Source organism: Clytia hemisphaerica, unplaced genomic scaffold (assembly GCF_902728285.1).
Source record: "Clytia hemisphaerica strain Z4C2 unplaced genomic scaffold, Clytia hemisphaerica genome assembly, whole genome shotgun sequence".
NCBI classification, from domain to species: Eukaryota; Metazoa; Cnidaria; class Hydrozoa; order Leptothecata; family Clytiidae; genus Clytia; species Clytia hemisphaerica.
The window spans coordinates 191790-217467 of record NW_027103839.1 but is presented as its reverse complement, the minus strand read 5'-3'; the positions used below and the strand labels follow the sequence as shown (position 1 = coordinate 217467).

At 34.7% G+C, this 25678-nt stretch overlaps 1 protein-coding gene and 1 long non-coding RNA gene across 2 annotated transcripts; both read left to right on the top strand.

Annotated features, from left to right (window-relative positions):
- Positions 1 to 4714: 4714 nt before the first annotated feature.
- Positions 4715 to 6176, top strand: LOC136807363 (uncharacterized). The gene is made up of 3 exons (XM_067063938.1): positions 4715 to 5105; positions 5322 to 5494; positions 5699 to 6176. The coding sequence occupies exons 1-3, from the start codon at positions 5044 to 5046 to the stop codon at positions 5818 to 5820; spliced, it is 357 nt and encodes a 118-aa protein (XP_066920039.1). The 5' UTR covers positions 4715 to 5043; the 3' UTR covers positions 5821 to 6176.
- An 18136-nt stretch (positions 6177 to 24312) lies between these two features.
- Positions 24313 to 25352, top strand: LOC136807452 (uncharacterized). Its single transcript, XR_010846676.1, has 3 exons — positions 24313 to 24463; positions 24740 to 24840; positions 25081 to 25352. It is a non-coding gene; the product is annotated as an uncharacterized lncRNA (long non-coding RNA).
- The last annotated feature ends 326 nt before the right edge of the window (positions 25353 to 25678 follow it).

Genomic DNA, 25678 nt, shown 5'->3' with positions numbered 1-25678 from the left:
TGTCTATATTTTGATTTGGGGTCTTTTGCCCTGAAGCTATCCCTTAATTTGGGAAGCAGGTCAAAACAAGTCATCAAATCAGGGAACATGTAGGCCAAAATTGCCAAATGTAAACAAACCAGGAAGAGCCAGAAATGCTTCTATAATTTAAATTTATATTCATATTTTCAGTCTGATGTTATCTTTAAACTATATTTTCAAATTTAGATTTAAATTTTTTTAGCATGGAGTCATAACACCTTTTGCATTTAGTGTTCATGGAGCAATAATCCAATTTTTAATCAGCTTTGAAGTCTTAAAATCTGTATGAAATGTACTACTCAAGAACATAGTTGGAAAGGCTTTGGTCGTTTTTATTGTATATCCAACTTTTTACTTCAAGTAAAGTCAACGGTGATCTATTTTTCATCATGCTCTGCAATACACATTGATTTGAGGTGTTTTAAAGGCCTATAAATGAAGTTAAATTATACTGAAAAGTCTTTTTGTTCTTAATCTTTTGCAGCAGTTGCAAAGAAGATTTATATTCAGAGAAATAGCGAAGTCATATTATGCACTGAAAAAAAATACAAACTAACAATGACAATCTGTAATTCAAATATACATAATATACACTGTGGAAGAATATTTAATTTTTATACACTATTATTTGTTGGGTTGGATGGAAATGCATAGTTTTTTTAACCTCATTTTTACGATGTTTTTATAATATTTTTTCTAACATATCTGGGGAAATCCCCTGGTGATGTTTTCGGTATAATTTTTGTATTTTTTCAATGGTATTGTAAGATTATTTTATGTTTTGTTGTCTAGAACTCATAAAGTTCTTACAAGAAAGCTTTCATGGTATTTATGACCTCCTGGCATTGATATCATGAATGGCCATCGTTTCTTTTTTCCTTTCTTTCTTTGACATTTGTTGTTGTTTTTTTGTCCTCCAAGGTTTTATTTTCAACCTCGCTATCCCTACTGAAGAGGCCTTTATGGTATTGTTTCTTAGAAACTTTAGCCCGAGAATAATGATAAACTAGTTTTACCAGCTTCGTTTGTATTCTAACGCAACACATTTCAATTATTTTGGTATCTAAATTATCCAGCAAGGAAAATATTTTTTACAAATAAAGCTGAGAAACTATTTAAGGCTCGCAACCCAAAGTCTTGTCCAAAGTAAAAAAGTGCTTATAAAAAATAACAAAATTCTCGATTTTAGAAAGAAAAAAAAATTCACTTTCGATATCAATCACGGCTGCCATTTTTTGTTTGTACTTCTAGTCTTGTGCGCATAACGAATCAAGCGCTCTGATTGGTTCAGAACGAAAACAATCGATCGGCCGCAGACATTTCAATAGAAACAAAAGATTCTACAGCCTAGCTTCAAATAGATGAATAGCGCATTTCTTATCCTCTTTTTCCAAATCTCTGGTCTGATGATGTTTTTCTCACAACAGATTTCATAAATGTATTCTTTTGGTATTCTAGCATTTATTTTCAAACTTTTAGCCTGCAAAAGTACGATCAGAAAAAGTTAAAGAACTTTTTAGAAATAAGAGTAATAATCATTTTTCAAAGCCGCCATGACAGTTGTCCTTTGCGGACAAAGCCTGTACATTGATTGTTTTCTGAAACAATAGAAAGACAATACTTTGCTCTCCACCGTTTCATTCGATGTTTATTCAGAGTCTCTATAATAATTCCATAGTTAGAGCAGCTCCAAATTGTTTGTGGTTATAAGATTTCGTGGGGATTTCCCTTTTTTCTCAAATATGACTTTTATTGTGCCTCGGACTTGGATTTATCGGACTGGAGGGTGGCCTTTGTACTTACATTAAAGACCTCAATATCGGGTCGATTTGATATAGATAAAGTTAACTTTAGTATGGGCTCCATTTTGCCGAGACAATAAACAGATCAGCGGCCATTAAAGATTTATAGATCTTTTATACAATAAATTGAAGTTTAGATAAGAATTGTTTGATACTCAAAGTTTCACGCAACTTTTCGTCACGATCTTCAGTCAAAAAGATTTTATCTCAACTTCAATTTATTGTGTAAAATGCTTCCTCCGGGTCAAGCACTCTCTTGCTGAAGAAGATATAAGCAACTTAAGTAGATCTTTTATATAAAAAAAGGCTGCTATTGGATAGATTTAACAACATTGATATAATTGGTGAATCCACAGTGCAATATGAGAAATATTCAAACAGGTTACTTTAAGAGTACGTGAAATATTTACAACGTACTTCCGGTTCGAATAACCGAGACACACGGGAGTGGACTAGGCAAATAGATGGTCCGGGTCTTTGCGTCGAGTTTAAATAAGATTAAAAATCTGGATGGCTGGAGGTTGATACAATTGTTGAATTGAAAACTTCAATAAAAAACTCAAAAATAGGAATTTTTCTTGAATTAATTTTCAGCTTTATTCAAATTTGATTCTTACAAATAAGTAGTGTGTAAAATGTATTGTATTGGTAATTCAATATTATTATTATTGTTATCAAATCAATAAATTATCTGACAACAGCATTTCCCGATTATTGGAGGCGAAAAATAAACGTGAACAACTTGGTGGTGCCAATCTTCATCTAAAACAAATCAAACAGCTTCCAGAGGAATTTAATGTTCAGACGCATGGTATCCACTCTCGTCCATGTTATAAACTGTAAGTGAATTTAATTTATAAATGACTATCGGAAAAATAAAAATATTTGGCTCCCTCGCAAGTGTATTTGACTCACAGGGCGATTTTTTAGTTTTACGTTTGGTTTAAATGAAAGCAATTAAATGCCATATCCAACTAACGCATCGCTCCCTTTTTTCGTTTCAGCTTCACGTCAATCTTAGGAGATAAACGATACTCAACAGAAAAATCTAAAGAACCGAGTCGTAAGTCACCGCGATTTTCAAATCCTGAGCAAGAACGAGCGTTATAATTCACTCCGAACGGGCTATTTCCAAATCTCTGTCAATTATGTGGCAAAAAACAAATTCATCGTAAAAAGAAGAGATACGAGACTTACAAAATTACCACTAAAAACTCTGAAGCAGCGATCAAATCCACAGCAAAAGCCAAAAACGAACCAATGTACTACAAAATTGCCCACTTAGATATCGTCGCGAAAGAATTTAAAGTTCATCAGCCATGTTATAAAAGTTTCACCCTCGACCATTACTGCGAACAAAAGAAAGTATACCTCAAGAAGAAGAAACCTCAAAGCAAAGCTATTCAAAGTCGAATTACGAAGAAGTCAAAGAGTATGTCAGTGACATAATAATAAATGAGAAAAAGCCAGCAACAATGAAACTTCTTCACGAAATTTATGGATTGGAAATTAACAACTAAAGGATTTTGGTGACAAGATATGTTTTTTGAGTCAACAAAATAAAACATTAACTGGCATTGTTATATCGAGTGAATATTTCACTGCGGATACTGTTTTACATTCCGATGAGAAAACGATAAAAAATGCAGCCAAAGTACTGAGAAAGAACATTTTTGAAAATTTCAGCTCTTATACAATGGAAGAGTGGCCACCTGACCCTAATAAGCTTGATTCAACTGAGCTCGAGCCACCTGAATCTGTAGTACTCTTTGTCGAGTCTTTGCTTCAACCATCTGGTGAACGTACACCAAATATAAACATAATCGCAAACTGTCTAGCGCAAGATATTATGTACAATGTTCTTCAACGTAAAGTGCCCCTTAAAAAGCAATTTCTTTTGGGACTTGGACTACATAGCTTGTCTGGATCCAGGCAGATCATTGACATTTTGTTTCGATTGGGTAGCTGTGTCAGCTACGATTATGTGTGCAACGTGGAGACTGCATACGCAGAAGCTGCACAAGAGAAAGCAAAACTGGGTTTCGCTTTACCCTTGCAGCCAATTCTTCGAGAACTCTCACTTTTGGGTGGACAACTTCGACGTTCTAGTTGACAAGCAGTCAGGAGGAGGCTTCATTAACACTATCCACATAGTTGCTTTCCAGCGACCAAATCAAAACGCGATAAAAGGAACCACCAAAGTATCTGTTCCAAAGAGGAAGAGTCGAAAACTATTCATAGAGGATGTAAACATCGAAACCGTGCCCATCAACAAGAAAAAGGAACCACCTTCAAACTTTTCCGAAAGAGCTGAAATAACTCCAAAGTCAATTGAGTTTAACACAGCCTTCTTGATATGGATTTACCTCAGAAAAATATATTCAGTAGATCAAGCCATTCCAATATTCAAGGGTTTCAAACTTGAGCATCGAAAAACCAAACCTGAATCCCTCTCGAAGACAAGCGAAACGTACTTAACTCCGTTAAATTCAAAGGTCACTGATTACCGAACCATCCAACACTACATGCAGTACCTTCAGAGTCTGGCTTAACAGGTTAACATGAAACTGGTCAACATCACATTGGATGTCGGCGCTGCAATTAACGCCTACTTGGTAATCTGGAACAACCCAGTTCTGTTTAAAAACATAATCATTCACCTTGGAAGCTTCCACTTTCTTAAATAAAACTTTCAGGTACATTTTATTTCTTTTATGTTTGCCGACTTCGCACCTAACTTATCATAAAAATATTATGTTTTTTTTAGAAAATAAACGAACATACATTAAATAATCCAGGATAATAATAATTTCCTTTGATTCAGGTCATTGGATCGCTTGTCGCTGGTTCCGGCTTCGAGGACGCAGTATATGAATCTGGTCTCTGTAGTTTGCACGGTGCACTAGCAGGATCGCACTATAATAGAGCATGGCACATGCAAAGTACATTCTCTGAAGCACTTGAACGTCTCTTCTTAACAAGATTCCTTACAACGAAGAAACCTAAAATCCCGGCTATTTTGGACGAGATCACGATGACAGAACTACCAGAAAATCTCACAATTGACGATTGCTTCAGTACTAAATATGAACTATTTCGTGAATCTGCAAGGGAAGGAGCACTTGGCAAAACAGCCCAGTTTTGGCTTCAATACATGGATCTGATGAGATATCAAGTCATGGCCCACACCGCTATCTAAGAGAATGATATTGAAACTTTGATGTATTGCTGGAAAGAATTCATCCCGATGTATTTCATCATGAATAAACGAAACTATGCTAGGTGTGCATCTTCGTTTGTCTATTTATTGCTACAGTACTTTTGAACTACTTTCCTTTAAATTTCACTTACTTGCTTATTCGTAATGAACTAGATTTTGGTGTTTCCCTTTGAAAACGATTTTCAACTATCACTAAGAGTATGTAAGAAACAAATTATTTTCTACTTCAACCTTATTACCGGACCAGCCACGTCATTTTATCTTTTCGTTTCTGCTAGGTATGGTTCTTATTACGTTTCTCAAATGGAACACCTTAAACAGACACAACCAACTGAGTACAATGAATTAGTGAAGAATGGATTGTCTATTCAAGCTCAAGATCGGTATCCATTGGCCACTGCATGTGATCAACGAGGCGAACAAACCATCAACAGAGATGCGAAAACTGCTGGTATGTCAAAACTTTTTATTGTTCGTGCTAACATTGTCTTACGAAACTACTGAAAGATTTAGTTTCATTTATATTTGTTAGGTAATAAGGAGAGTTTGTCACAATGCGAATTCATTTAGAAATTTTTCTACAGAAACGCCCGTGTAAGCACTTGATCAATAACGGTGTAAATTCTTCTAAGATTCCCAAAATTCAAATTTTCAGGCGGAGTCAAAGGCTACTCGAGTGATCACAACAACGTCACCAAATGGTGTTTGAATCGACCGAATATGGCTCTAATCACTAGAAATCTTTTGGATATGGCAGGTTTGTCCGGAAAAAAATGATTATAAGCCTCTTCGTCAAAAGGAAATCCAGAAATCGGAGGTCCACGTCACCAAAATCATCGATGTTCTTGAAAATGATTATTGGAGTCCTTTCAGTGTGTTCCTTGAGGAGGAAGAAGTTTACAACCTCAGTTCAGGGAAGAAGTACAATGGAGATGTGAGCAAATTAATTGACATCAAGAAGCAAGGACAGCTACTAATGGATACATTCTGGAATGAAAGAATTCAATCCGGCAAAACACCATTCCATGCGCCAATCCACAAACAAACACCAACACTATTCAAACAGCAACAAGTGAAGCGGAAGAAGAAAGACCATGCGAAAGATGTTATTAGAGTCAATCGAGACATTCTTGGAAAACTTCTTTCCATTTCCTCAAAGCTCCAGATCCCTATCGATTTCCGAAACGTTTTATGTTACCCATTGTGTCCTGTTCCATTAAGCCTGGCTTTTCCAGATGGAACGAAAAGAGGAAATACAAAAAGCCAGCTAATTGATATCATCCTACCATCCAGCATTCCAGATCCTGGGGATCGAACATGCTGCACATTAATTGTTGATCTAATCGCTCAATTTCGGATAACAGCAAAAGGAAAATCCAAAACGTTCGCTCAACTTATCATCAAACTTCTCTCCTCTCTACCGAAAGGTCACAATCGGGTTGACCTCGTTGCGGATTGTTACCGAGAATTCAGCATTAAAGCTGGGGAGAGAGAGAAACGTGGAGCATCGGAATCCCAGAGAATCTTGATCAAGTCTTTCAACACATTGATACCGAGTGACTTGAATGGATTCTACTCGAATGGTGAGAACAAAACACAATTTATCAAGCTCACATTCGAGTTCATCAAAGCCAACGCAAAGAAATGCCTGGACATATTAAACTGCAACGCTATCATTATGTCTGGAGATGAATATTGTGAAAAAGTAACGATTGAGAACGTGTTGAATGTGGATAACCTTGTATCTAACCAAGAAGAAGCAGATACCAAAGTCGTTCTACATGCAATGGACGCCCTGGAATGCGAAGGAAATGTCTGCATTCGTTCCCCATCAGGAGATACAGATATCCTTGTGATTGCTGTTGGTTTGCTGGCTGGAAATTCTCGTGTTTTGATAGATACAGGGAACGGTGATGGGAGAAAGAAGATCTGGCTAGACTCAATCACTTTAACACCAGAGCAGCAGAATGCTTTGATCGGTTTCCATGCTTTCACTGGGAATGATTATGTGTCAGCCTTCTTTCGAAAGAGCAAGCAAATATGTTGGGACAAAATGAATGACGTGAACAACGATTGGACCGAAATCTTCGCCAGTCTTGGAGACGAATGGATTCTCTCAAACGACCAAAAATCCAACTTTGAGAAATTTGTCTGTCACTTATACTCGACAAACAAGTCATGTGTCAACGACGCCAGGTTCAAAATTTTTGAAAAGAAACATCTCAAGTCAAAACAAGTTGCCGACCTTTCACTGATACCACCTTGTCTTAGAACGTTTTTGTTTCACTTCGAACGAACGAACTTTGTTGCAAAACTTTGGAAGTCATCTGGAACAGCTATGATCGATTTACCCAGCCCAACTCAACATGGATGGACTGACGATTGGGACATCTTATGGACGGATGAAATGTTTCCTGATAGTATGAACGAGTATGTGGTTTCGAACGAAGATGACGATGATTTTGAAGATGATATTGAAGGTGACATTTTTGAAAATTCAGATGAAGAATATAGTGATGATGAGGACATTGGTGAATAAACGCAATTGAACATTTACTGTCTCAATTGGTTTTTCTGGTGTGTAAAATGCCTGGATCTATCTAAATCTCTAAAATTTAGCATGAATTATTTGTAGCTACGTAACAAAAGATTTGTAAAGTTTAAAAAATGTCAAGGGAATGATATCTTAGACGATATTCTTGGAATTTTATGGAGAATTCAAAAGTTGCCCGGACTTGCCCGGATAACCTAATTTGATAAAATATGCCTCTATACGAGACATTGAAGGACTTCATTTTCAACTTAGGTGTCCAAATCTGGTGTTTATAGCCTAGGGCTCCTAAAAAACCTCAAATTATAAGTTGGTTTAAAGTTTTGAGGTCTGTAGAAAAACTTTTAGGTGATTTTTTCGAAACATTCTCAAAAAAAATTGAAAAATTCGAAATTCTGGTCTGTAAAATGTACTGTAGTCAAAATTTTTCAGTTTCAGCACCATTGAGTAAATATTTCAAAAGATATTAAAGTTTTCAGTGACCTACCCCAGGCACAAAAATTTGTTTTTGAACTGTCACTCCCCTTCAAATGACCCCCTGTTGAACCCAAACGGGACCGATTTGGCCCGTAAACCCCTCGAATTCATTAATACTACACGTTGGAGTCCTCAAAATCAATAAGGTAATTTTTCTATCGAAAGGTGGCGCGACCGTGAGTCATCGCCTGGTCTATATTAGGTGTAAACAAATCTTTGGTGAATATCCAAAATTATCTAAGTTTTATGGTGAATACTATCACTCAATCATCGATCATTTTGCCTTTGTTCAAAGAATTGTCGCCCCTTCATCTCTCCACACGGAAAGTGAAGAGCGACTATTTGGAACGCTGCGATTGATAGGTCTGGCCACATCAGGAAGATCAGTAGAATCAGTTCGTGATGTTGGTATAGTAAGGTAGACTTTTACGTTATTTCAGACAAGGCCAATCCTTCAGTGGAAATTTAGAGTTTATCAATGTTTTTACGTTTTTAAGTCTTAGTATTTTCTTTGTTGGAAGTGATTTTTTAAAAGTTTAGCCTAGAGAAATAAAAATCTTTCAGAAAGTGGTTTTGATGTTATTTGTATTTATTAAGAAATATTAAGTGACATATGCATATGAATGTAAGTTTCGATTGTAGATTTTGTAATTTTAGAGTTCAAGCAGAGAAAGATTTTCAACAGAGAAATGGTAGAAGAAAATCTGGTGTAGATAGCAAAATTAGCAAAGCTGCTAAAGGCCTAGGTAAATTGAACTATAAGTTTAGAATTCAATTATTCAGTAAAGACTGAAATACTCCAGGGAAGTTATCTCGCCTTCTTTTAAGATAATTAGAACATAGCTATAATACAAGATATTTTTTCTGTTGAATGGCTAAGATGTTATTATTATTATTTAGAACGTGGTTCAAATGCAAAGTTTTTGGTAAGTGAGTTCTAAAGTCAAGACTGGCGTGCCTTCCTACAACAAATCAGTGACTTTTTGAAACACGATGAAGGAATTTGGTGGAAAAGAGACGGCAATTATGTCGAATTTTTGGATGGTGAAGATGCAGATGATTTTCACAAAGAAGGTCCACAGTTGAGGGATTTTACTGATACAATGCTTCAGAAGTAAGTTAACTTTATTTTTTGGGTGTAAAACTGTTTTGTTGTTACTTTGCTCATTTTTCCCCTGGCCAGTCAGAGGTGTGATTCTATCGGAAGTGTGATTATGGATCCCTTTACTCTTTTGTGTCTAATTTTAGGGGGTCTATAATTAGAGATGGTGATTTTTTTGTGATTTTCCCTCTGAAAATGAAGGTCATAATCAGTCATAAAATGAAATTTTATTTTTCTTTAATTTAGCTTTACGAGCCTTTGAAGCAAGACTGGGAAAAGGTGTAAAAGGAACGGCGTTGCTGCGAAACTATTGGATAGCAGCTACATCGACGAAGGTATATTAGTTTCTTTTTCATAATCATAACTAAAACCATAAAGTGGGGAGGATCATAATTAAATGCTATGGGGTGATTCATTTTTCTCTAATAAAAATTTCTAATAAAATGGAAAAGATATTAAACCTGCATATCCACCACTCATTCACACCTATAACATTTCATTTTCTAAGACGATGATCCAGAAGTTGAGGAGCCAAGAAAAGAAAGTCCTCGACAAGAACGAGAGAAAGAACAAGAAGAAGAACGCGTGGAAATCATTGAGGTTGCTGTAAATGTTGAGAGCGAGAGACCAGAATGTCCGGGTAAATACACCTTTTACGGTTAGCTGCTTTCTATAAAAAGTCACCAAAATTTCGATTAAACAAATCATCTCATTGGCTAAAAGCAAAAACAGGTGCATTGTATGATGGGTACAACTATAGTTAACTTAAGACTACTTCTGTTTAAAAGTTATTTAATGCTAAAAATAATGAGTCAACGATTATTTTGCAATGTTTTCTCAAAAATTATTTTATTCTTTCAGTAAATACCATCAAACACGACCTGTCACACACCCTTAAATCGAGTACTTTACATCTTGTTCGGTATGTGTGACGACATCAAAAACTTTGATCATCACCGAATGAAGAACCGCACCGATAGAAATGAAAGATCTATGGAGATATGTCGGACAATCCAAAACAGATTAAGGCCTCAAATTGTTACCATCCATGAAGAACAGAAAAAATTGGTGAAAAAGTGGGAAGGGAAATTCTTTAAAGATCATGGTTTCGAACCCAATAATGACGATGTTAATAAGAACGAAGATATTTCTCCATCTCTAAATAAAGTTAAACACTGTGTCGCTGTCCTAAAGTCATGCGGCAAGTAATAAAACATCTTGTTTCCTCTTTTTATAACTTCACTATCTTTTGGATCTGTTTAGATCAAAGATATATTTCCTAGAAAAGTTGTATCATTATTTATTTTCATAGCTCTATAGTTAGTTACGGTTCTACTTCTTTAATTATGGGAAAATTATTTTTAGCCGGGAAAAGATGGTGGGAAATAAGATTTTTTTTGGTTACTCGGTGATTTCGCAGTATGGTCTCTAAATCACTCATTTTCTCACTAACTTATTTAAAATCCAGAAGAAATGCATGTTATTTGTCTGCTTTTTCAAATTTGAACCTTTTGTTTCATCATTATCCGTTTCATTTTACTATGTTTTATTAAGTAAGGATTGTTTCATTATTGAAACATGGTTCCACTATTTCATAATTTTATCATTCGTATAATTAATAGACCTCAATTTTTCGCATAGTGTCCTAGGAAACATTGTAAAAACGTATCTTTTTCAGAGACATAGCTTTTTCATCAAAAAATGCCAATCTTGGCACCAAAACCTCTCAAGGAGGGATTGAGAAGGGGAACATTCTTTTTCAAAATCTCAAGGGGGGGCTAGGGACATTATGTATTTTGTATCGTAGTTTTTAGCAAATATATTTTAAACTAATTAGGCTGTAATATTTGAATTTCAATGTAACATAATAATTAAGTAGCATTCATAAATTATTCATATAAAATATTTATTTCATAAATTTTCATTTTATAACCTACTTATATTCTTAATAGAGTTAAAAATTACAACACAAGAGGATAAACATTCTTCTAATTTCCAAAAGTACCATTCATTTTTGAAGCCTATCCTTTTTAGTTGTTGCTGTGTGACGAGACGCGTTTAGATAAAATATTCGTTGCAAAGGGTTCGTTTTAGCGAGAATCCCGTCAAATTTACGCTCTTTATTTAGTTCTATCAAAGGGTCAGAAATCAGAAGCATTAGAAGTTTTCCTTGAAAATAGAGCTAAATCTTTTGGGAAATCAGTTCCATCTTCAATTGATAGGTTAGTTTTAAATTGAAGGATGGACAAACTAGATGAAATCCTAACCCCCTGGAAGATTTGAACTTTTACTCTAAGCCGTGGAAATTTCGAAACATAAGGAGATTTTCCATCTTAAACCCCAGCCCCTGTTTTGGCATCAAATAGAAATGAAACTAATCCTTCTATTATCTATTGATGAGAGTTTGGTTTGCTTATTACGTGGTGGCCATTAGCAAAGGAGCGTATAAATTGTTAGACTTATTCAGAGGGTTGATTAACTGTCACAGATACAATGAAACACCCCCTTCTCACAGACCCGGTGGGATTTTTTAACCAGTGGGATAAAAATAACGGATTAAAACTCGATCTGGCGATGGATATATCTTTTTATGAATGGGGATTCTTTTGTTTTAAAGTCAGAAAATTCAGTGGCGATGGGGAAAATAGTGAATATCGTGCAGTAAGCATTGGTTAATTTGATTATCTTCAGTGGGGACTATAATTGCGGAGGATAATTTTATCCACCTAGGGACGATATATTGGCCAATTTTACCAAGGGTTCCCAATGGAACTGCGAGAAGGGGTGCAATGAAAAGTGCGAATAAGGTAAAATTGTTTTTTAAAAATCAAGTATAACTATAAGCCCCTCGGATTCCGATTTTAGGCGCAAGCTAAGTCAACTTGGGTTTAGCACTTCGAATTCCGATGATTAAGCCCATGCTCACTCTCCAAAATTTCTACTGTCACTCAATTAGACATTTCCCCCAAAGAAAAGGTGCGAATAGGGTCAAATTGTTTTTTTTATCAAGATGTAGATATAAGCCCCTCGGATTCCGATTTTAAGCGCAAGTTAAGTCAACTTGGGTTTAGCACTTCGAATTCCGATGATTAAGCCCATGCTCACTCTCCTAAATTTCTACTGTCACTCAATTAGACATTTCCCCCAAGGAAAGGTGCGAATAAGGTCAAATTGTTTTTTTTATCAAGATGTAGATATAAGCCCCTCGGATTCCGATTTTAAGCGCAAGTTAAGTCAACTTGGGTTTAGCACTTCGAATTCCGATGATTAAGCCCATGCTCACTCTCATAAATTCTTTACTGTCACCCAATTGGACATTTTCCTCAAGGAAAGGTGCGAATAAGATCAAATTGTTTCTTTTTTATCAAAATATAACTATAAGCCCCTCGGATTCTGATTTTAAGCGCAAGTTAAGTCAACTTGGGTTTAGCACTTCGAATTCCGATGATTAAGCCCATGCTGACTCTCCTAAACTCTCTACTGTCACCCAATTGGACATTTCCCCCAGGGAAAGGTGCGAATAAGGTCAAATTGTTTTTTTATATATCAAATGTAGATATAAGCCCCTCAGATTCTGATTTTAAGTGCAAGTTAAGTCAACTTGGGTTTAGCACTTCGAATCCGATGATAAGCCCATGCTCACCCTCCTAGATTTTCTGCTGTCACTCATAGATACTAGATCAAATTCGTTTTTTTTCAAAATCAAATGAAGATAAGGCCCTCGGGTTCCAGTTTTAAGTGCAAGTCGGGCGTTGAGCTTTTGGGTTTTTCTTATTTTGAAAATTTTTTTAGAAAAGCAGGTCATCTTCTTTATAAAAAGGGTTCTAAAAATCCAAAATAAGTAATTCTATTTTCTACATTGCGCTATCATAGCAGGCTATACTTTGATGCTTTAAGAGTCCAAAAGTTTTTGAATTGAAAAGACAAGAAATTAGCTGAAGATTTTTCAATAATGCTTTTGAAAATAATTATTTCATATAAATTTGTTCGACGTTGATACATTTAAATAAAATATGGTGCTTAACAAAAATTCAAATCCAAATGCCAATAGTACATGGGATTGATGTTATAAAGGTTGACGAATTTGATCGCTACAAGACGTCGAAAAGTCACAAGACGATGAGCAATCTGTCCGATCCAATTCCTTAAGGTCTAAAGAATGAAAAAGAGAAATAAAATTTACATAACATACATAATTTCATAGCGTGGATGGGTCGGATCTTCCCATCTTGGCAACCCCTAATCTTAAAAAATTCCGATTCTCAATCTGACTGCTTACCACTCACATACCACACTAATATTGCCTAAAAATGGGGAATGGGTCATAAATTGGGCAAATTTCCTATTAGATTGTTTACAAATACCGAAAGTCTCCATTCCTGATCAGAAAAATAAGAATTCATATCAATTCCTTTCCAATGGGATCTCCTTTCCTTAGAGAAATTTTCACATGGTTCAGACCCCCCTTAAAAGAGGTGTTAGAAATATAAACTATGTACAACTCCTTGTCACAGTTCGTGTACCCTGAAATAATTAGCAAAAATTACCACAGTCCAAAAATTTCATATAATTATTTCAAATTGAAATATCCTTACCTTCCTTAGAGATCAAGTTTCATAAAAATTGCTATCCAGACACTTCTTCCACTAGCTTTTGAGACATGAAAATAAAATTTGAAATTAGAGCATATTGAGTGTTTAAACTTCCACTAGAACACTTGTGACATGGCTAAATTCATTTGAAAACAGAACATATGGAAATCATTTAGGACCATTCTTATAAAGTACATATGCTCTGAGGGGAGGGTGCGGTCATAAGCAGCCTTTCTATAATTTTCCACTCGAGACATTCTTATAACACCCCTTGGTCAATAGTTTTATTAAAAAATTCCAGACCACCTGTCTATTAGAGTCTTGAGAGTGCAAATCAACATTTTTCAATAGAACCAAATTTCAGCGAAACTTTGGCTGGATGTTCTGTATTTTCATCAACAAACACAAAAGGAAGTTGAAGTTGAATATACTTTTTCCAAGAATCCCTTAATTTAAACAATTGCTTATGTATAAACCCTTCAATCTGGGGGATGGGGGGGGGGGTAATTTCAAAAGCCTATGTATGTGAAGGGGGTAAAGCCAACATACTATGCATATGTTACAAGATAATATTAAATTATAAACATATATACCTTTTTGTAAGATGATTTTCTTTTTCCCAGTTTGAATCGATTAAATCTTGTTTTGTAGTTCAACATGTAGCATCCCTAAAAAAATATGAACAAAGAAACCTAATGATCTCATTTCTAATTTCTACAAAAAAATTAATTGAGGTAAAGTTTGGATAGGGGTTTTTGACTTAACTGTCTTGCTATAAAAAGGCTTGTTCAAGTCAGAAAAAGTATAATTTGAATTTATAATATTTTTCTACTTTTTATTTATGCTTTTAAAAAAGTAGTGCAAGTACAAGAAATATTACCTAGAAATTACCGTTTGAAGAAAAGCAACTCAACTTCAATTATAGAATCAGTCGGTCATCTCTTCCTAGCTTGTTCCAGGGTCAGCCATCAGTGAAAAAAGCCTCAAAGAAACACAAAAAAAAATTAAAATTTGTCGAAACTGAAAATACCAACCAATACACAATTACAACCCAATACAATTGGACATTAATTATTTTATCATTTCATCTATAGTTAATTTTTCTAAGTTTTTCAAACTTGTCGATCAAATCGATATTAGCGATTGTATATACCTATCAATATGATTGATTATATATCGTCTGATATCGTTTATTAATTGATTACATTAAATCGATCTATATCGATTGATAACCGATAGTCACTGTGTTTTAGACTAGGTCACAATGTTTTGGACCTTAATTATTATATCTATATCGATTATTGATTGTAATTGATGTCAAAAGGCGATGTCAACCAAATAATTCGATTATCAAATTAATTGAAGTCAATCGCAAGATTAAAATTCAATCATAGAATCTAATAGAAGGTACTTCATTTTTTCTTGATCAATTTGATTACATAAACCTTGGGTTATACCTATTGTCTTCAATTTAGTGTTTCATTTTCAAAAAACAAAAACAAATTTTTTGCCTCGCTTCCAATTAATTGGTTGGTTGACAGCGCCTGAGAATGTACTGTGAAGTCCGGTAACTTGCATCAGTGGAGGAAAACTTGCATAGCCATTAAATGACTGACCAATCGAAGTGGCAAAATTTTAAAACAAATGAACTACGCAGCTCTGCTCGTAGCCAGACGGTGTCAATCGAACAACTTCGAACAAAAATCGCAATCTAACCAATCGAACGTAATCGAATGCGATCGAATAATTGCGGTTCGATTGTCGAACGTAATCGAATCTCAATCGAACATCCGATTCCTGGGTAATATTCGATTGTGTTCGATTGATTGTTGACTATGTTCGATTAGTTCGAGTGATTGGCAATTACATTGGATTAATCTTCGATTTCGTTTGATTATGATTATGTTCCATGAGTTTGTTTTTTTTCCAAATTAAATTGGATCACTCTGTTAGAGCTTCTTAGCATGGGCGGCCAAGCGCTTAAGTACCCTACTAAAGCAAATAAAATCTAATACAATTGAATCAATCGAACGTAATTGAATACAACCGAACGTAATCGAACAGCAAATCCTGGGTAATATTCGATTGCGTTCGTATATTCGATTGCGTTCGTCAATCGAATTGCAATTATTCAATTGCGTTCAATTTCGTTCGATTGATTCGGCGTTCGATTCATTCGATTGACACCGTATGGTCGTAGCTCTACTCTACCATTTTTGTTTTGATTTAACTTTGTATTTTAATGACCAGCCAGGTCAATCATTTCAGGGCTACGCATGTTAGCCTCCACTGATGCAAGTTACCCGATCTCACGGTACTTGTTAATAATTAATTATTGTGGATATAGAATACAAGGAATCAAATTGTCTACTATGAAAGCTTATTTTAAAATTGTAAACATAGGCAAACATCTCTATTCTATGATGATACATTTTTTTGAGAAAAGTGAGGGATAAATAAGGAAAATGATAAGGGAATCTTGTTACCAGACCAGCCTAGTATAAAAATGGTTTCAGTCATTTCATCTTGTCTGAAAGCACATAAGCTGGTGAACTGTTTGTGCACTTGTTGGGTGTTGTTTCCAAAAAAAAAAAGTGACTTTATTGTACAACATGGACATTCCCGCTAGGTTTATATTTCGTCTGATGGAAAAGAAAAAAGATTTGAATAAGCTCCAAGAGAAATTCAACTGAGGCTACAACACAACAACATCGAGCACCAACTTTGATTAGTCGTCTTACAGCTAAAAATATCAAATTTATTTTCAATTTAAGTTCTAAATCATAAATAATGACTCCATACCTGATACCCCTTAGATTTGATGTAAAACTTGATGGTTGAAGTGATGTTTGAGGACAATGCTCTTGAAATATTCTTGAAACAGCTCGAAGAAATGGGTGCATGTCACTAGTCCGACACTTTCTAATCAGACAGTAAAATAGTCCGAATCTATAAAATAAATTCACAACTTAGAAGTCTTTTTTTCCGACGTTACTTTTGTCCGAAAACGAAAGATTTTAGAGTGTCGAATGTTGAATAAGGGTTTTTCACTGAGATAATACTAATAAAAGTTTATTTTGGCAGTATTTCAACATAATTAAAATAAAGGACCGATCAAATTTGCATAAAGGTAATTTATAGCAAAAAGAATTCAAAGGTTACTTTATGCATGCTCAGAATTATGCTAGTAGGGTTGTAAATCACAAAAGATGTGCCTCCTCGTTTTATCATAGTTGTATATGTTTTTTTTTTTGACCCGTTGTCGGACAAAATTGTTGTCGGAATACTGACGCATTCGTCAAATACAACGTCGGACATTTTTACTGTCGGACTAGAAAGTGTCGGACTACTGACGACCTCCCGAAGAAATAAAATGGCGGCTCCCATTTCAGTCAAATAGAAAACTGCAGGAAGCTTCTTGTTCGATTTCCCGAATTTGTCGGTTTACCGCAGGACAGATATATCTCATAATGAAAAACGCATCGTCATCAAAAGACCCACCAATCAGAATAAGGAATTCAGTAAACGCGTTTTTCAAAGACAAATACCGCGTGTGCGAACGCAAAAAGAATGGACAGGCCATAACTTACCCGAGTTATCATTAAAGAAAACTTTGGGTAAATTTCTTGTAACGCTTGAAGAGTTACAAACCATTCTATATAAAATTGAGGCATTTATCAATAGCAGACCACTGTGCTATGTCAACGAAGATGTTATTGTTGAGACTATTTCACCAAACCATTTAATTTTTGGAAAGAATATTTTTCAGAAAACGATAACGTAGAAATCTTGTTCCTAGAAAATTCCCATTCGAAACGAATGAAACACTTGAAAAACGTTCTGTCGCGCTTTAAAAACAGATTCGAGAAAATTTACCTATAAGAATTGCGACAGAATAAAATTCATAGAAAGAACACGGATAACAATGTAACGTTACACGTTGGAGAAGTAATTTTGGTAAAGGGAGAAAAGATGGTACCGAGAGCAGAGTGGAGAACCGGAGCAGTGGAGGAGTTGATGAAAGGTCGGGACGGTAAGATCAGAGGAGCAAAAATTAAAATGACATCGAAGCAAGGACATTCAACATCCGTCCATCGACCTGAACAAAAGCTGATTAAATTGGAGATTGAGAGCCCTGGTGGAGATAAAGCAGAAAAGACATTGAAGGAGAAACCAAAAGTAGATAAGCATGTTGAAAGCACAAGGAGTAGACCGACCAGAAGAGCGGCTATCGAAGGAGTTTTACGAAGACCCCAAAACTATTGAATCTTTGGCTGAATTTAAAAGAAAAATTATCAAGGCCAAAATCTATTGTTCATGCAAACTCTGTTCTATATTCTAGTATTTTTAAATTTTAAAATATTATTTACTATATAGTAAATATTCGAATGTCATGTTGGATTTAATTAGTACTTGTAACTATTTTTTATTACCAACGTTAAATAAAGAACAGATAAAAATAAAAATAAATGACCATCAGGAGATTTCTTTTGATAGTTGCTCACTTGGCTTTGTTTTGGTTTTGGCTTATAAAATCAATACAACCTACTAAGGACTGATAGCTCGATATTAACAGGATATACATGAAGGGTACAAACACATCAAAGGTCATGCCAAAAAACAAGGATGTGGTTGCAGAAAACATTATTTATGTGCTGGCTTGAAAATTAATGCCAATGGATTCTTTGTTTTTGTAGAACTGAATTCTGAAATTCATAAAAAATTACATATACAAACAATGTGATCCTCAAGATTATCGCAGTCAATCACAGTCTGAATGTTCCACATCATCTAGCATACTGACTGCTTAGAAACTTGACTCTGTTCTGGTTGACGTAGCTAGTTTTAAATTTGGATGTGTGTATTAATTATATTCATTTGCGTAATCATAGAACTTTGCATATAATTCAGGAGGCAGCGAGATTGAGCCTTTGGACTGATCAAATTACAACATGGGATTTACAGTCAAATGACAAACTCTTGGAATTCGAGATTGTAACATAAATTTCAAAACAGATACAATATTTTTTTGTATCAACAAGAATTTCTATTTGGTGGGAATTTGTAATATATTTGTAGGTATATATAATGTAATAAAATGTAATTCATGGAAAAGATTTTATAATTTCAAATATCAAAACAACAATAATTTGATAGAAGATCTTCCTCACTCTATACACACACTTTTCTTGTTATACACAGTACAGCTATAGATAAAACTCTCAAAAAATTATGGCTTTGTTTTGCTCTTTTGCTGTTTGCTTTTCATTAAATATTTATATGGTTTCTGTTTTATTTTTTTATTATTATACAAAGAAAGAATGATTTTGTTTAATTACTTCATACTAACTATAAGAATTTTGTCATGATTACGAAAGCCTTAAGTAGCAAAATAATACTGTATTTTATCTATTACTTTTTTATAAGAACATTTCGAGGTTTATAAAGATTAAAAGATTAGGAGAAGCCATTAATGGTTTTTGTGAGAAAAAACATTCACTTTTCATACTAATACACCTTTCCCGAATTGTTATTTAGGCTTTTTGACTGTTTTGTTTTAATGTTTGAATGTTTCTATTTAGTTTCATAAAATTGTATGTCGCGAAACTAAGCACTTTCGGTTCTTGAGTTATTTTGATTTGAAATTTCTTTATAAACAATAGAATTACATGGGAACGAGGCCGGGCTGTATATTTTAGTTTTTATAAGGGATTTCACCTTGAATAAAAACAGTCATAAAAATTGATAGAAAAAAGCTTTTGAGCTCAAATTTTCAGCATGCACTTGTCTTTATAGGAGGAATACAAATGTATAGTTTTCAATATGGTTTGAAGACCTTCGAAAAAACCAAACAATTCGGGAAAGGTGTATTCCGACTAAAATTTTGATGTAAACCTGATAAAAGGTTGCCGTTTTAGCCAATCTAGAAGAGCCTATTTTCAAAAATTTTCTGTCCCGTCTGCCCCAACCATGGTGGGGCCTCTATATAGAGCAAATTTAGTTTTTCCATGGTACCCTCCAAATCCTAGATCCGCCCCTGGTCTTCTCAGAGTAGGATATATAAGCTATACCACAAGGTTAATGAAATTTGTATTTTAGACAAAAACTGCATTTTGATCACTGTATATTTTGTATCCTACTCTGAGGCAGTTTAAACCTAAGTTATAATTTACATCAATAGGGCCCTCAGCTATAATCGTTTTGTGACTGCATGAATTCCGAAAAAATTACAAAATTTTCACCGATTTGAGTGAAAATTAAAATCAGGAATTATTTTGCTTTAAACTTTGAAATAGTCAATTGCAAAACAAACAAAATTTTTCGTGATCTCTTTCATTACCAAAAAATTTGGGTTATAAAGTAAATATAAGATAAAATAGAATACTACATGTATGTATAGTTAAGTTTTATTTTTCTAGATAGACTCTTGTTTATAATAAAAAGAAATATTCTTAGTTCTTAAAATATAAGCCAATAGTACGTACGTAAGCAAGCAAAACAGATCGCCTTACACAGACCAGGTTATTAATGTGGACTGTAAGACTGCAATATCAATTAGTTACTGCTCTTGTATTCTTATTTATAGATGTTATGGGCTATATCATTGAAGTTGGAGATGAATGCACTGGGAAAAATGCTCGGGGCAATAAATATTTTGACGTAATGTTGCAAACATCCCCGACAGTGACCTCCAAAGTGAGGGTCATGGAATCAATAAAACACGACCACAAGTTTTTTTAAATCCCTGTTATCCAAAGAACAACCAATCCTGTTGCAAAGCGTATCGCCCATTAAAAGTGGCTAGATCTTCTTTAATGACAAAACGGGCAGCTCTTCGACTCCATTAGCCAGAGAACTTAACTTTAAACCAGCAGAGCTCACAAGCATCTCTATTGCAGAATTGTTGACTCAAAAACCAAATGTTACCTTCACAGTAAAATGGCAATTAAGATGGACCGATGAATCGCGACATATTGATTCTGTCAACGGACCAGTGCGTCACGCCAAATTTGTTGACGATGCCGGTGATTCGATAATCCTTTCAGTATGGGGAGATTTGATTACATCCATTCCGATCATGACAACTCTTGAAATATCAAAGTGCGCAATTGCTTATTTTAAAGGATTGAACATTACAATTACAACGACAACGAATTCGGAGATCAATATTATAGAAGATGCAGAAAAATATCAATGGGAAAAGATTCCACTGAACGATTTAAAGGTTATGTGTTGTCCAGAGGTCCTAGCTATCAAAATTGAAAGGTATCTTGTTTGTGTTTTGTGTAAAAAGAAGATGTCTTTACCAAATGACAAAAATGGTAAGAAAATATTCTGTGCTCCCTGCAAATGTTCGCTTCCGTTGAAGAAGTTTAAGTTGACAACATTTTGCGAAATAACGTTTGAGTACTCTTCAGCACAGCATACCCTCACTGTCTTCAATGATGTCATTACAAGCTTATTTGGTAAGTCGAGGAATTAGAAGACACCATCAGATGTCGATGTGTGGTATGATAATAGAAAAGTCGTATTAAAACTTGATCACTATGATGATTCAAAAGACGTTTAAGAACTTCCGTCCATACCATGTTACTTGACATTTTGTTTATGTATCTTATATACGTTAGTTTAAGTTTTCTTTTCGAAAATTGTATTCTGTTCACTAGCTCCTTAGTTTTCAAATTGACCTGCCTTGAACATTTTCCATTTGTTGTAGGTAACATGTGATTGAAAATCTTGCTTGACTAAAATTTTAAAACCCTCAAGATATTCCACTATTAACATTTCCACTTTTGAGATCCAATATTTAAAGGGTTCATATTTATTATAATTTTTTATGACATTTTTAGTTTTTCTCCTATACTTAAACAAAGAAGAACATTTTTAACGTAAATAGCTGTTCTTTCAAATTTTGTTCACATTTGAAAGGCTTTATATCAAATGTGGTCTTTCCACCTCTTTATTGTTGCAAAGACTAACACATTAATTTTTGATAACATTTTAGTCTGGTAGATACAGAGTGTCCCTTTATGAATCAACTCCTAAACGAAAATTGTAATATTCTTTTAAAGAAAAGTGAATTTTTCTGCCAAAGCTGTCAAATGTTTTTTATCTCTATCTATTTTTGATAAGAAATGTTAAATCTGGAGATCGTTAATTTTGTATAAGATACTTAGCGCAGAAGTGACAGACAGTCTGTACAATTCAAGACATTTCATTTTATTTTATCTAAATAAAAAAGAAAATAGTCTACTTAGGAAATCATTTCACTTGAAACATGGATTTTATAATTATTTTCTCAATGACTCAATGACGTCACAGGTTTGGTAAAAAAACTTCAAAATTCGCTATCTTGAGTTTGAAGGTCGTTGATCCCCCATTCTATCGGGAATTTTATGGAGAATAAGATGGGAGGATTTACGAGGCTTGAGTAGAACTTTCAAATTTGGCTGAATTTTCAGCCATTTTCAGTTGATGACGTCATAAAAATAGAAAAACATGCGATATCTCGAGTTTGAAGAAGAGTTGAGAGGTCGTTGACCCCTCATTCTATCGGGAATTTTATGGGGAATGAGATGAGAGGGTTTATAAAGCTTGAGCACGACTTTCAAATTTGGCTGAATTTTTAGCCATTTTCAGTCGGATGACGACATCAAAACAAAACAAAATGCGATAACTCGAGATTCGAAAGGAGTTCTGAAATGGCTAACCCCTCTTTGGATCGGAAAATTTATCGAGAATGCAATGAGAGAGGGGTGTTATGTAGTTTGATTCGCAAACCTCTATAGATATATCTCCTATATAGAAATATATTTTATAATACTTTTTTCTCTAGAGGATGAGCAGAAGCCTAGGTGTTAAGATGCTTTAGGCTTTAGGACGACTTTAAATAAAAATTGGCTAGCATCTGTTGCTCTGTTAGTAGTAGTACTCTACCATTTTTGTTTTGATTTAATGTTGTATTTTAATGACCAACCAGCCAGGTCAATCATTCGAGAGCTATGCATGTTAGCCTCCACTGATGCAACTTGCCCAATCTCACGGTATATGACAGGTTCCCAAAAATTTAGATTTTTGACTATTTTGGACAATCTTCAGGCTGGAAATCAGAAAATCGTTTAATTTTTCATCTACTTTATTAATTTTTGCCACTTTTCAGGGTGAAAAATTTTTCGTTATGACAGAGTCCCAATTTTGCCGAAAATTCATATCTGACAGGGTCCACTTTTCAAACTCCAACGGCACATCCCTGTCGGCTGTCTAGATCAGTGCCCCACCCCCTAGGTGAAAGCCTCCTTTTCAAAAGTTTTCCACCAAGGACGTTTTAATACCAATTTTTTTTCTCTATTAAAATGTGTAATGTATATACAGGAATTCTTGATAATCAACCAAGCAGGGGGTCAAGCAGCTAGTACGAGACATGTCATCTAAATTCCTTTTCGTAAGAAGCTGGTAACATCATCACACATATCGTGAGTGGTCCTAAATCCGACGTGGCCTTTCAAAGATACAAACTGAAATTAAAACAAAATTTTTTGCTGTGACACAATGAAGATACCAACAAAGTGTCAACTAAACTGAGAGATTATATACAGTAATTACTTTTACAACTCACACTTTTTAATTACATTATTGATATCTTACATTTGGCTAAAGCTTCAGATGCATCCGGCTGGACTTTTTTCAAGTTGAATAGTGACCAAAGAGGGTCTCGAACCGGGAACATATAGGTTTCAAAACCATTGCCCTATCCATTAGGCCAAGCCAGCTGCCGAAAAGTCGTTATTTAAGGTTGCTTATACGAAGGTCTTAGTACTATATATAAAAAAGTCTGACTGACGAGTTAGGCTAACTGTTATGATCGCCATTACTCCGAAGAAGCCACCACACGTATGCACCCCTGGGTGGGTGCACCCGCCGGCTGGGTGAGGGGTTAGGGATTTGCACCAGGGTGGCGAAGCCCTAACCCTATGCTACGCGCTACGCGCGGTATATTTGCATCTGAAACATTAGCCGAATCTGACATCTTGACATTCTAGCCATCTTGTTAGATGTTTTGAATTTGTCTTGAGAGTTCTTGCAATCGTTTATTGTTCAACTTGGAGAGGGAGTGTTCGTAAACATAGAATTTTTTTCATACCCGTTATTTGGGGGGGGGTTAAGCAAGGCTGTCGAATTTAGGACCACTCACGGTATACACTTAGTACTACCCTTGAAAGTAGGTTTTCGACCGTTACAGTGACAGATAAAAAGAATATAATCAGATAAAATAATATCTGGTCCCTCTAGAACCTTTGAATTTTTTCATCTTTCAATAGGAGATTACAACATTTTAGGAAATATTTTAGATAATAAATTTCTCTGACAGCCCGCAAACCGATTTTAAGATTTTTGTAAGGAAATCAAATTCACATAACACACCACCAGGTACCAACTGGTATGATGTCTTGTACTAACTGCTTGATCCCCCTGGACCAAAGCTGGTCACTTTTGTTTTAACTAGTTGTCTTTCCATTTTCGGGAGATAAAATAAAAGTTGGTTGGTTGGAATGCAAGCTGTCAGATCTTTTATTTTGGAAAATTCTTATTCTGACTTCCCTGTTAGAATTAATGAAGATTTTGTCATAACATGGTTGAAGTAAAAAATGATGTTAAATTGAACTCAACGTGGAATATCAAATGATAACATAGCTGAAGGTAGGCCTTTTAGACAAATAAAATTGCTTTGAATACCCCTAATATTATACCATATTATGTGTATTGGGTCAAAGGGCTATAGTTTGCCATGGTTAGATCATCTAAAACAGCTGTCACTTTTCGAGATAGTGGAAAAAAATTTACAAATTTGAGGCCTCAAGCCTTAGCAGCCTGATTGCTTATAAAAAATGTGTAGAACAGGGAAATTACTTTTTAGACTCTGAGGTGGCAAGCTTTACAGTGTGTTAAATTTTCATAAAGCTTTCATGTTTATAGGATACATTGAATGTGTGTCAACATTGAGCCATTGAAGTTTTGGGAATTTCATTGAAAATAGATTCATTTTATCCATTGAACAAGGAACAAAATACAACACGGTAAGTATTTTTTGTAATATAATCCAGTAATACGAGACTATTGATGATACTATTCCATTGTGCATCAAAAGAAGCTAAAATTTTGTTACAGTACACAAAGTCTTGACCTAAGTTCAAAATATTTTTGAAAATAGGTTTTTGTAACATTTTGTATCAACAATTTTACAAACCTCTTTTAGTTCTACATCGTTTTGTATGCCTGGATTTCAATACTGATTAAATTTCTATTTGTTTTATTAGGGTCATGACGTAAGGACAGTTACTGGCTGATTTTGAAATGCACTTGAAAAACGATGCTGCAAAACAAAAATGTATGTTGCTGCCATGCAATCAAGATATTTATATGCTTCATGTGGTAGTTCGTTTCAACTTCGAAAATAATAACTTGGTAATATTTTCATTGCAATAATTGGTTGCTGAATGATAGAAGGTATTCTTGTACTCTTTAATGCTTAATTGTAAGAGTCAATCTGTACCATCTTCAAGGGATTGATAATACTGTACCATCGCGTGTTGTATAGCACAATAACCTCAGTCTAATAAGTGAACAACTAAACTGACGACTGGAGTGAGATTGTAGGTCATATTTTTGGACAATATCACCGTAATCTAATTTTATAAGACCCCCTCCCATTTTATGATTTTTTTCTGAAAAGGGCTTAAAAACCTTCATTTTCGACTACTGTAGGTCCCAAGTATATTATAAATTATGATAAAATATTGCAAAATCTAATAAAAGTGGGGGTCTGAATAACAAGGTGGAGTTTCAATTGGTGGAAGTTCAAATTTTCGGTCTGGTTCAGATTTATGCTTCTTTTACTGTGTAGATTTTTCGTTG